At 39.0% G+C, this 14,013-nt stretch overlaps 1 protein-coding gene across 1 annotated transcript; it reads left to right on the top strand.

Moving 5' to 3' along the window:
- The first annotated feature begins 1,109 nt into the window (after positions 1-1,109).
- apip (APAF1 interacting protein) lies at positions 1,110-7,003 on the top strand. Its single transcript, XM_085908461.1, has 8 exons — positions 1,110-1,249; positions 1,814-1,873; positions 2,310-2,410; positions 4,708-4,756; positions 5,095-5,212; positions 5,377-5,512; positions 6,228-6,395; positions 6,486-7,003. Exons 2-8 carry the CDS (start codon positions 1,817-1,819, stop codon positions 6,583-6,585), a joined length of 729 nt encoding a protein of 242 aa, XP_085764587.1. The 5' UTR covers positions 1,110-1,249; positions 1,814-1,816; the 3' UTR covers positions 6,586-7,003.
- The last annotated feature ends 7,010 nt before the right edge of the window (positions 7,004-14,013 follow it).

Below are 14,013 nucleotides of genomic sequence, written 5' to 3'. Positions count from 1 at the left end.
TCAAATAATACCCATAACACAAGGCGCTTTAAACAATTGTTATGGAAGTGTTAGATTTAAAAAAAAAAATCAACATAGTGTGATCATAGCATAAATTCTATTGATTTGATTTACTCACTATGAATGCCTGAGAAGCTTTATGCAGAGCCTGTATTTATCTGGGTTTGTTTTGGAAACATGTTTCTTCCTTCATTCACTTTCATTTAGCATTTCCATGTAATATACGTCAAGGGTAAGATTACGAGACAAAACAGAATAAGTACATTTACTCATATCAGGGTGGTTGACCAACATAGTTTAGAGAGAGTTGTTTGTTAGTTTATCGTAAATAATTATATGTAAGAATTGATTTGGTTGTGATCACTTAATTTATAATCATAACTATTCTGTTGGAAATTCTGTCCAATCCCAGCTGAATGGCCTGACAGCCTTTTTTTGTTTTTGCATACGGCACAGGTTCAAGACACCCTGTGCAGGATGTAGCAGAACATAACCTTCTGTTTGTTTCATATATATATAATGTTCTTTTCTTTGGAGACAGGCAAAATCATGGGTAGGCAATACTTATAAAAGGCTTCTAGAAGGCTATAAATCTTACAATCATCACTGAATAACTTGAAACTGATTATTTGAAAAATCTATGTTTTGACAAGCCACAAGGCTTCTTTAACAAAAGGGTATCTTTTATTCTGCCTGTGGCATGAGTACAAAGACAAGGACAATGCACCCGCAATGAAACAGACTACATGCTTGTACAATATTTGAAAAGTTATATTAAAATGAAAATGAAAATTATATTAATTTCACTTGATTTCAATGAAGGTGTACTTAATTGTCTGGTTATGATTTATCTTTCAAACTAACATTTTATACTGGCTTCAATAATTTTAATTTACTACTACTACTACTACTAATACAATAATAATAATAATAATAATAATAATAATAATAATAATAATAATAAAGATATGTTTAAAAAAAATTATATAACTAATCCAATCCAGTGGACTCGAAAGAGTCCCACAAACGTCTTTTGAAAAATGCATTATGGCATTGCATATCCCATTTAGAAGCTCCTGCGCACCAATCGACCAATCCGTACTTCTTAAGAAAGAACTGCAGGGAGCAGGACTGCGCCGCAAGGAATCCAAGGCTGCCACAAGCGTACAAGAAGAAGCGGAAACGACGCATGCGCAACGCAAGTTTGTTTTGATTGTTTTTTTTCCCCAACTTGAGCGACTTGAAACTGGTAAGGGTTATTTTGTCAGCAAAGAAAATCAAACGAGTCAGCTTGTTTTAGCCTTTGCAACGGCTGTCTGTATTCCATATTTGTGACCTCCAACAAAGTCACTTACGTCATCAAGTTACCAAAACTTAAAGGCAGTCCTGCTGTAAAAACAAATGGCAATCGCTGCGTGTCTGCACTGTCTTTCGACTGGATATCTATTGCATGCCTGTTATTAAAGATGTCACAGAAGCTGCATGCATTCAAGTCCTCTCACTTCATTGCCTATAATTAATTTAACATGCACGGTTGGGGAATGCGGGATAACCTGATTACCACCGGAATTGCTGCAAATTCTGATGAGGTCGCATGACGTCAAACTGTAAACCTTGCAGCAAACATTGTTGAGATCAAAATGATTTCTCCTTTGAATGTCTGCCCTCAGCTCTCTGTGTCATGTGTGCATGTTGTGTTTATAAAATGCATGTGTCACTGTAGTGACTAACTTTCAAAATGTTGAACTGCTTTGGTATTATTTTAATGTTGGATCATGTGAAACCTTCACTAAATGTGAATGTTTTCCTGCAGGAAATGTCATCTTTGTGTGGCACCAACAATGGCGACCAAGGTACAGGTCAAGAAAAAGAGGTAAATGTCATTTGACAGGGAAAAAAAAAACAAGGGCTGAGGCAAGGAATTTTTCTTAAACTGGTCAATTTTTTTAAACTTTGTTGCATAATCATTGGCACCCCTCGTCACAATACATTGTAGTGTCTTCAATTCGATGAATGTGCACGTTTTTGAAATGTGGGAGGAAGCTGTTTTACCAATGCAATGCAACATGCAAATTCCATTTTGAGAGCTGCTGGACTGTTACTCGAAATAGTAAACAAACTTGCCATCAATCCCCCAAAAACCCTTAACTTTTTTTCCCCCTTACTCGCCAAAAACGAAGGAAAAATGAATGTAATTTGGTTAATTTCTGCAGGTCTGATATGAATATATAATCTTTCATGTCAGAACTGGCTCACTAAACTGAGTTACCATTGAAAAACTGAGTCATAATTGTTTGTTTGTATTGAAGGACAAGGAGCATCCTCGTGTACTTATTCCCGAGCTCTGCCGGCTGTTCTACCAACTGGGATGGGTTACTGGGACGGGAGGAGGAATTAGTTTGAGACGAGGGTTTGTATGTAACGAGCCTTTGTTGAAGTTGTGACTGTAGTGTAAGTTTAGGTTGATGTCATTTTTATGGCTTTACATGTCTTTTTGCCCCCATAAGGTTACTAAAAGAGAAAACTAGTGCCCAATTTTTTTTTTTTTTTAAATTAATCTGATGGTAAAACCTGGTAAAAAAATGGCGCTGACAATTTGGTGGTTGGATGTACTAGAATCAGTTTTCACAGAGACATCTACAACGATGTCAATAAAGAGGAAGTCAACCCCGATTTTTTCTTTGTAATATCTTCTGTGCAAAACCGTCTGTTCAAAACACAGTTTTCTGATTAATGGTTTGTTTGTGGAATATGAATAAACAGGCAAAATCCAATTGTTTTCCATTTCAGGGAGCAGCCATTTTCTACTTGATGGCAAATGAAATGACATATTGTGATGTCATTTTCAGTCAACAGGAAGTGGCAAGTGTGATGGATAAAAACGAGTTAGTTTTGCTGCTTAACCCATATTCCACAAACACAATATTAATCAGAATGTTTTTGGGTTGGGTTGACTTTTTCTTTATAAAGCATTATTGCGACTGCTCGGTAAAGTATGAATTTACCTTACACCCTCGGCCAAACTTAAACCATCCTTCTTGCATACCATATACTGTATATCACACACTCCATAATCTATACATGAGTCAATAATTTCTCATAACAAATAGTGGAGTGCCTGCAGTAATCACATAGTAAAAGACTGAACATCATGACTCGTTGCCATCATCTGATATCCACGGAAAGGTAGGAAACTGCTTTTGTTGAAACAAAACAGTTACTGCACTAAAGTGCATTTTCTGTGCAAGTGTGTTTGTGCTGTTGCTTGAGTGTTATTGAAGCACTTATGAAAGTGGAAAATCCTGCATTTGCCCATTAGTCCGATTAAAAAAAAAAAAAAGAAATCACACACTGTATATGACAGCTGTGTCTCCTACGGGGCAGAATTGCTGACCGCAAATGTTCTTGTACCATCACTGTACTTTGTGGTTCATGCCTTCACAATCTATATTTCAGGACCTTTCAGCTTCTGCACTTGGCAGAGATAATTTCAGCTCTCAGAAAGTGAACCACTTTTACAATTAAACCCATTATCGTTGGCCAGTAATACCACCGTGTTAAACTTATTTCCATCTTGTTTTTGTTTACATGATGGCTTGTGTGCAACAAAGGAGGGAGGACCATTTTGATCTCGTTACATCTAAATGTGTTGTTGATTTTAGCAGTATGTTTAATTTAATCAAAGCTGTAAATACAAATTAACTCGATTCCCCATTATGCTGCACATAATGCTGTGGTAATGGCGAAAACACATTATCACATTTAAAAAAGGAAACCTTAGCAAAGAAAATAATATTTTACTGAAAACCTTCAATGACATCTTTGTATTTTTGCGTAAATAAAAGAGAGGGCAGGAAACGGGGGCAGGAAATGTGAATGAAATTTTAATGATGTATTACGCATAATGGTTTTAAGAACCATATTTTTTTCCAGTGATTTATTCTCATTTATTCTAAAATAAAAGCTTGGACTCCCAGGCAAAATCACTGTTTCCTAAACATCTTAACGGCAGCAAACTAGAAGATATTTGAGAATCCAACAAGAACTTGTTTGCTGCCTTCATCATGATTAGGGAACAGGGATTTTGGTTGCAAGTCCAAGCGCTCCTGCTCTTGGTCTCTGTTTTTGTAAAATACATTTCCCCCCAAATTGCAACTTATACTCTGGAGCCACTTTCAGTCCAAAAAATACGTTACGTCATACAGCCATTTTTGTTGTTGTTTTTAATTCTTATTAAAAACACAATTTTTGTTGTTTGTGGATTAACAGCATTTTCATTGATTTCAAAGGGGAAAGACGATTTGAAATAAGTCTTTTGAATTACGAGCATTGTCACAGAATTCATTAAAGTCGTGTCTCAAGGTCCCTCTGTAATTCATCGCGATGAATCGCATCCCTCATTGGCGTGAATACGTATTCTGGACTCTGCAGTCTCCTGTTTCAGTGAGTTCTGCCTGAAAGGGACAGGCGAATAAATCCCCGCTCTGCTGTTAACGTCACTGATGGGCCAATTTATCTCGAAGCCAGTGTGCGCACCGAGCTTTTCACACACCATGAAACATATTTTAAAGCAAGGGAAACAGTCGCTCACAGTGTGTGAGGGTTTCAAGTTTGACACCCACTGAGGACCAAACATCCTAAACTGTACTTTACTGCAGTGTTATATCTTCAATATTAACACATGAATGTTTGCTCTGTAACTTACAGAGAGCACATCTACATTGCACCTTCAGGGGTTCAGAAAGAGAGAATACAGGTCAGTAGCAATAATATTGTAATACAATACAATACAGCCTAGCAAATGTATGCACCCTCTTGGCTTTTTTTTATTTATTTTTTTTACAAATTTAGTTCATTACAATATGTATTTGAATGATTTTTATGTTATTTGATGGATCTGCAAAAAAATAATCTGTCAATAGTTCTCGAATGTTCTCCACCAAGAACCACCAGTACAATGTCGAGTCATTAAACTAGGCTTAAGTGTAAATAGTTTAAAAAAAAAACCAAAACGCTGTTTTGCGTGTGTTTGTGTGTGTGCACGTGTTTGTGTGTGTTTGCATGTGCACATCCGTCCGTGTGTACTTTAAACAGCCAGAAGACATGTTTGTGTGTGATGTGGGGGAGAGAGACATCAGTTGTCCGCCTGCCTGGAAGAAGTTAAAGAAGAGCCAATGCACTCCACTCTTTATGAACGCGTATAGGATGAGAGGTGAAATTGTCTCATCCGAACAACTGAGTCAAATCTTAAGTCAATGTTTACAGCAATGTGTATGGGTATTTATATGGGGTGTTAAGGGATCCTTAATTAAAGTTGTTAGTAAGTTTTGTACTTGATCATTGAGAAACATTTTGTGTTTGGAAAAAAATCTGCAGGTGCACAGGCAGTTATCCATACACACTCCAAAGCTGCTGTCATAGCAACCCTGCTCTATCCTGGTAAGGAGTTCAGAATAACACACCAGGAGATGATTAAGGGGATTCGTAAAGGCACCACCGGCACCAACTATCGGTATGGAATCAAACTCTTCAGACAGTTTGGCCACAACGGTTCAAATTCATTTCTTAGTGATGTGTGTGCAATCAAGGATGGGGCCGTAACATGTCTTGACGTGATCTTGTATAAACAGTCCTTGGCAAGCTTTTAGAAGTTCTTGAACTTTTTGTATTTACTTCCCCTACAATTGTTACAGTTGACTAATCATAAATAATCCGTCAAGGTGTGGTTCATGTGACTAGTTGTTGCATCATTACAGGAAAATTTCCAGTGCAAAGTGAACCAAGAGTTATTTCCAGTGCTTATTTACTACTTGAAGCAAAATATTAGCATCCCCCTTCAAAAAGGATTCAGTTTAGTTCTGCACCAGTGCTAAGCACTTTTCTATTAATGATGATGATGGAGGATGTTGCCATGGGAAACAACCCATTTACACACTCGTAATGCAAGGTCAGGGTTGCTTTGACACAATTGTACAAAAATTTGGGATTAGAGCTTCCGGTTACTTGACAGCCATTTCACTCCACCTTTCTAAAATTAAATAATTCCACAAAAACCGCTGTAAGCAGGTTTGTTTGGGAAAAGTTCTCAGCTCGTGTCCAATGCTCAAGACACTCTCATTGTCATTTGATGGATTGATATTACTGTGTGACAGCAGCGTGTTAAACCTTGATGTTCTATCATGTTCAGATAGGACTGAGTAATGGGTCAAATGTCTCGTGTACCGCAGCTATGACGACACTCTGGTCGTACCTATTGTCGAGAATACACCAGAAGAGAAAGACTTAAAATCCCGCATGGCTCAGGCAATGGAGGAGTATCCCGAATCGTGCGCCGTCCTTGTCCGCAGGCACGGTGTGTATGTTTGGGGCGAGTCATGGGAAAAAGCCAAGACTATGTGAGTAGTTTACCTTTCCACTAGTGGAATAGTTATGCATGTCTTGATGGATACAAATGTTAAATCATTTTTGTTGCTTCACGTTTGTAGGTGCGAATGCTATGACTACTTGTTTGACATCGCTGTTCAGATGAAGCATTGTGGACTGGACCCTTCAGCTATTCCAGCAGAAGAGAAAGGAATAGTTTGACATTTACTGGCACCTTTTAAAGAGACGTTTGTTCAAGCAAGGTCAGGAAAGTTCAATCAGGGAGCAGATTTTAATCATTTTGCTTTCATGCCAGCCTTCCACAATTCCGACAGTGATTGCAGATTCAGAGTTGAAGGCCTCTCGTACGGGAAAGACCTCGAGAGTATGGCTCCAAGCTCTGCGGGAAGAATCTTTATCATTAAAATACGATTCGGTTAATCTGCAATTGTAATTTTTGTGCCTTTACTTAGACCAACAAAAAATTGGTACATGTATTCCAAAAGGAAAAAGTCATTTGAAATGAAAAGCAAATATAAACCTCTGCCTAATTGTGCTTGAAATCAGTTTAGTACTAAAGGATGTATGTCAACACCAATTTGTTGAAAGACTGCTGAACGCCACTTGCATAATAAAGACCTGACACTAATTCAGTTTTCTTTTTCTTTTTTTTTTCCCCTCACTCACACACTTGTAGGTGAGTGGCTGTTGTGTTGGCATGTGCCAGTATACACTTGCGCAGCATGCTTCTAATCCTCTGCATACTCAAATGTTTTGAAAACGAGAGTTGTCCCTTCAATAAGCTGCCTCTGCCTGCTGCCCCGATACCATTTCCTCCACCACTGTATCTGCTCCAAACAGACTGCAGCCAAATATGTCACAAGCTTATTTAAATTTAAATTGTGAGAATCCTGAAATGTCCTCATCACTTCTTACTGATGAGGAAGTCTTCAGTAAGAACTAACTCAGAGAGAGAGTGAGAGAGAAAAAAAATACTCTTCCCCACAAATTGAAATGACATTGTGAAGCCCACAATGTCAACAAATCTGATGTCATGAAAAGACAAAAATGATTAGTTGTCACAGTTTTGTTTACTGTGATATGTTGTTCCTTGTGGGTGACTCTCTTAGGAATTATCTTTAAAAAGCACATGACAATTTTTTTTGGGGGGGGGATATATCACTCCAGCCTGCAGATATTACAAAGTCAGGCTTCTCTTCCACTGATTATGTGCATTTAAATATTAAATCGTACCAGTTGACATTCATATGTATTGCTTTATTATTTAACAGTAAGTAAGTAACAAGATGGTGTTGCCCCGAGGTGTCGTGGCATGTGCAGCTGCCAGGATTAAACCCCTTTACAATGACTTTGAAGCCGATTTTCTCAACCCCAACAACACGTGTGAAGTATTGCTTTGAAAAACTAGAGCAATTTTGAGAGTTGAATGGCAACTATTTCCTCTAAGTTGAAAAGTACTCTCGGCGGACCGTGTAACGGGAACAGTACACAGTCCGGGAGCCCCCTAGCCGAATAAAGTGTTGCTCGCAGCAACAAAAGCGAGCCGGATGGAAAGCTCAGCTAAAAGCAAGAAATCCACAGATAGCCAATGTTGGCTCATTGGACAATAAAATGGACTTTGCCTGAGGTCGGGTGGTTGCAGCCATATGCGGAATTGTTACGCGTTTTGTTTGACGGAAATACGGCGAAACAACACCAACTGAGTCAGCCTTTGAGATCGATGGACTTGACACCCACTCGGGGAAGAAACAAACTTTGCGACAAAAGTTGGTGCAGAAACAATGTCTTTATAGCAGTCCTTCCAAAAGAGTGGGTTAGGGTTAGGGGGTTTGGCCCTAACCCATGCCCCACTGCCAGGTGGTGAATGTGTCACCCTAGGGAACATGATTTTTTTTTTTTTTGGGCCATACTAGATTAAAGTGTATTAGCACATTCACTACAGTAGATGGTCGTGGTACTTTGATTTTCAGAGTGCGCAGGGAGTATTAGCTGTAAGGCAGGATCTCAAATGTCAATTTTGGAGGGCCGCTTGCAACATTTTTTTGCTGTACTTGACCTATCACTGAAAGGAGTTGGAATATTTGGTGGAGTGGTGCAAAGATAAACTATTTATCTTTGAAAAATCCCAAGAGGATAGTGGTGGACTTCAGGAAGAACAGACACCCCCATGTCCCCCCTGCAAATCGGAGAAACATCAATTAGTGTGGTCTCTAGCTATATGTGCCTTCAGGTCCACCTTTCTGAGGACTTTAGCTGGAGATGATACACTGCCAAAGAAGGCTCACCAATATTTCTACTCCCTTTGTAAGCTGCACCGAGGGAGCTTCAACAGATGTGATCGTAACCCGCAATAGGCATATGATGCAGATGCATTTTTAATTACCCAACTATAATCAAAGTACTCTATTCAAACATCAAGAAGTAAAGGAGATTATAGAATGGTCATAAAGCATAAATGTGCTGTGCTACGATTGCAAAAATGAGATAATGATTTACGATGCAGCTCGAGCAAAAAGTTTGCAAATTCATGAGTCAACTTATTTCTGTATAGTCAACTAAACGAAAAGATATCCTTCAGCTTTCAGTGACAACCTGAAATGACTGTATTCATTGAGTGTATTCATATTGCACTCAATGTGAACTCCCGCCAAAAGCTCATTTGAGTTGTGTTTCTTAAACATCTTTTCATCTCCTCTTTTGTGGGGGTTTATTAGTTGGTGGAGAATAAGTAATGTAGTGGTGCTACTTAGGCCATAAATTAGTCTTCAAGTCACAGTGACTTGTTTGGCATCAATACCTCAAGAAATAAGAAGCATTCAATGCTGCGTCATGTCTAAAATATTGATTGACTGTGAATGTGTTTATCATTTTATGTAGAGTAAAAGGGAGGCAGAGCCTCTTCCAGGTTGTAACAGTGATGCATATGCTGACTGACTCATCATGGACCATGACGTCCACAGATGACATTGTGATCAGTGCTGACTGCATAAAGCAGGGTGTGTGGAGAACTCTCATCGTAATAGAAAAGTCAGTATAGTCCACGTTGTGTTATAGCCTACCTGATTATTGGTTTGGAGTTCGGTAGTTGTCGCTTACTTTAATTTCGTGAATATTAGAACGTCTTTTTGTTGACGAATCAAACCAAAATGGTGACTTGAGCCAACGAATGCAAAGAATACTATGGCAGTAGTCTATTTGGCAGGTTGAATTTATTGCGCTACTATGCAGTGCACACTGCTTCGACATGTTTCATCTCCTCACTCTTGATGTATCGTCTGCTTGCATTTGCTCATGTCCTCTGCAAACAGGAATGGTTTGATGTCTGCCAACTTCCAATGTGAATCAGCCTCTTATGCATGCTTATCACACTAGCTGCAGCACTTTGCTCTAGGCCTTCTTCTTCCTTTAATCCTTTCACCCAGACCTTACTTTGTTTTCTTGGTTGCATTGACTTTGCTGATAGAAATGTTAAAGGAAAAGAGTGGGGCAGCAGAAGATGGAGAGAGAAGAGCACTGTCAACATATCCCTAGAGTGACAGTATACATCTGCATTCACTTATTTTTCTTTAAATGTATGGTATTTAGTTTGTAGTCAGTTGTCTGGCAAAGCAAGAACAATTACCGTATTTTCCGGACTATAATTCACAGGTTTTGTTCTTAGTTTGGCCAGGGGTGCGACTTATACTCAGAAGCACCTTATGTGTGAAATTATCCACACATTATATCATGTCACATGTTATTTTCACACTAAACCGCATGAGGGTGCTCTAGGCCAGTGGAATGATCAGAACTGCAACGGGGTTAGCGGAGTTGTTTATAAGTGACACAGAGGATGAAAATTTCGTTGGATTTAAAGATTTGGCGTGACGCGAATGTTCGATAAACTTTTTAGCCTGTTATTTATGCCATAGTTATGTGAATAACTCTTAATATGTTACGTCAGGCACATTCTCAGTTCTTTGTTTATGTGTTTAGGTAATGTTAGCATACCGTACCTTCAGCTGTTGTTTCCTCTTCTATTTTTATTTAGAATTGCCTTTCAAGATGACATGTATGTTCTTGGTGTTGGATTTTATCAACTAAATCTTCCCCAAAAATGCGACCTATACTCTGGTGCGACTTATATATGTCTTTTTCTTCTTTATCATATGCATTTTATGGCTGGTGCGACTTATACTTTGGTAAATACGATATACCTAAAATGTTTCTTTTATGCCATTGCTTTTTTTCAGGCAAACGTATGCTTCAACCAGTGGCGTGCCATTTCAGAAATGAAACACGTTCATAGGCATTTCTTGCCCAAAAAATAGATCTTTGGTCCATATTGCTCGTGGTGAAAATAACAGCAAGCTCAAATTCTGCTTCTCTTGGAAGACAACTAAACAGCACTGGAAAACATATGTTGATTGTGTTGCTGTTTGAGTACTTTTGTGTTGTGGTGTCCATTACACGCTCTTTTCTTATGCACAATTACTTGGGGGCGGTGGTCAGCGATATCTGCCAACCTGTGGTTAACGCTGATATTACAATGGCTCACTGACAGTAAACACCTTTTATTCTCTTTTATTAAAATTTAATCGAGGTCCACTCTGAGTGCAGCCCACAGGCTGCCGATTGCCCATCCCTGTTCCAACATATATTGAATTACTTTGGTATATCCATAAACTGCCACTTCAAAATGAACTATTAGCTCCATTAAAGTATATTGTACGTGCTCTGGGAATCTTCTTCGCCACTCATTTAGCTTCCCTGGGCATGTGTGTCACTCTCTTCCCACAAATTACCCTCACACTCCTCCCCACAAGTGGAGCTTAGGGTTCTGTCATGCAAAAAAAAAATTTGCCAAATCAAATTTGAATGGATTGGAGGAATGACAACCATTCGCGATGAATGGATTTGCAAGGGACTTAGTTTCTTCTTGGCAAACATCCCTGCTCTAAGACACCACCAGAAGAGAGAGGGGCGACGCAGCCACCCATATCTTTGCTATCACTGCTGAAATACTGCATATTCCAACCGTGTATTTCATGCATAACATGATTGGATACATCCAGTGGAGATATGGCAGGCTTGTTTTTAATCGGGTTACTTGTACATCTGTATCAATGGAACTGGGAGCCAAGTTGAGGTTGGATAATAAATTGTTTTATACATATTTCACCATCAAAGCGAGATCCTTGTTTATTTGTGAACTCGGGTATGCTGTCTCAGATAGAAGGAGAGCGTGAGATTAGTCCTTAATTTGAACTTTCCTGGTAAAGAAGAAAAAAAAAAGGTAGCTAAGGGTGCAAATAAGAGATCTGCCATCCTTCGAAAATGAAAGAAAACAAGCTATGTTGTCGACAGTAGCTACTTGAGGCCATGGGTTCTTGAGGTTATCCTGAGCTGACAGTCTCCTTTGTGTTATTGTGACAGGTCGGCAATGTGTTAGCCCAACTTGGCGGTCTCATTTAGAACTCAAAGAGCATGTGGCTGCTCTAGTGCAGTGGTTCTTAGCCTGGGTTTGTTCGATCGAACCCTAGGGGTTTGATGAGTCGGTCTCAGGGCGTCGGCAGAGCCTCCACTGCGGAGGTCCAACCACACCTGATTTCTAAATTCGTGATAACGCATATCTGAACTGGTCTCGCAAAGGCATAAGCAGAAGTCACACTGATTTACAGATATTTCATTTGTTGTGTGTTTATGCATTGTGTTAGTTTTGTTCTTTGAACAAGGTGATGCCCATGCATGGCTCATTTTGTGCACCAGTAATAAACATTGATATCTTGAATTTAATAAAAAAATATTTGTGCACCAGTAAAAACATCTATGTCTTGAATTTGAAAAAAATAATTTTATTTTTCACTAAAGAGGGGTTCGGTGAATGCGCCTATGAAACTGGTGGGGTTCAGTACCTCCAACAAGGTCAAGAACCACTGCTCTAGTGTTTACTCTGCTTGTCCCCACTGCATATTTTGGGCTTTTGTTAACAAGTTACACCAGCAACATTTTGCGCTGCCCTCCACGGCTGAGTGAGCATGTACACACAAACACACTCACAAATGCACGCACACAAGCACACACACACTCACACACACACACACACACACTTAGCTTTGTTGTTTTAAGGACTTTTCAATTGCCTTTTCAAAGTAGTCATTATGACGTAGTAAACAAACCGTTGATAGCAATTTCATTAATCAGAGTTCCATAAAATTGTGGTAAACTCGATTTATTTCACTCTGGTTACTTTCACTACACACAATCGCTCACTTAAATGGTCCAGTTTACTTGAACCAATGGACCAAATCATTTGAGTCTGCTATTTACGAGTATGTTAGTTTCTGCTAACTCACCTTTGATTTGGTTTAAAGGTAGAATTTGCAGTAAAACAAACAAACACATTTTGTCATAGTTGATACTTAACTAGTAGAATATTATTCAAATGAAAAAAAAAAAAAGAAAAATTATACCTCCTTGGACAAGTTTTATACCTCTACTAATTTCATTGTAATTCTTATTTTACAATTGGTCTAGGTGTGAGAGACATTAGCGATAGGAGGTATGTGAGTCAATCATTTGCGCATGTGCACTGCAGACACTGCAGACATTGCGCATGTGCACTCCTTTTGTAAAAGGAGATTATTATAGTTTCTTGATCGGTTATTGAACTATGGTTTGAAACACAACTTAAAAAGAAGGAATTGGACATTGTGATGTCCTGTTATGTGCATGAATGCTTGTGCACGAGCTCCCTGGGTCGCTTTACCCGCCAGGTTGAATCCCCTCAGGCGGACTATGTGAGAGTGCGGCCCCATTAATTTACCTTAGAACCGTTTCACGCCATCGCGAGTCTTCCTAAAACTTTTCGTGAGATTTCATTAGACTTACGAGATCATGCCAGGACATTAGGACAATAATTACACCTCAGAAACAAAACACTCTTCAATAGAAACACCTATGTGTCAAAATTTTACTTTATTGAAGTTGTACAAATATAGCTTCCATTTTGCGGAAAGGTTTCATGGAAACCCACTTGTTGTAGGGATCGTCATTTAATTTAACACCAATGTAGCAATCGGATGTATGCCCATCCTGTATAGTGTTTAAAACCTGGCACAGCACATCCGCCAAATTGCTCTGCAAGCAGCCAGTTGCAATAGACTTCGATATACTCAGTGTCCTGAAATGACCCAGATGCATGGAAATGTAGAGCTGAAAGGAGTTTTGCCATTGGTGATTTGGCAAAACTCCTTGTTGTTACTGGCTCCAAGAGTGACCTCATTCATAAACTCATAATATTCATTGCTCAATAGATGCTCAAAAAGGTGTTGTAATCGTTTGTGTGTGTGGATTTTCAGAGTTTCACAAGAGCAGAACCCCTAGATTTTGGGACAACGGTTTGGCCTTGGTGTCTGTCTGATGTCATTGTCACAATAGCATTGCAGGCCTTTTAACTGCCCTGTGATTGAATGGCGACCAGTCCAGGTTTGTGTCCGCCTTTCACTCAAAGTTAGCTGGGATTGACTCTAGCTCCTTGTGACACAGCAGAATAAGCAGTAAAGAAAATGAATACATGGACTTTTACTAACATACTGTACTTATTTCTGATAACATGATACATTCGAAAATATGAAGTCTTGCACTTAA

Source organism: Syngnathus leptorhynchus, chromosome 3 (genome assembly GCF_054491065.1).
Source record: "Syngnathus leptorhynchus isolate UIUO chromosome 3, UIUO_Slep, whole genome shotgun sequence".
Taxonomy (NCBI): Eukaryota; Metazoa; Chordata; class Actinopteri; order Syngnathiformes; family Syngnathidae; genus Syngnathus; species Syngnathus leptorhynchus.
This window is presented reverse-complemented; position numbering and strand designations above follow the sequence as displayed.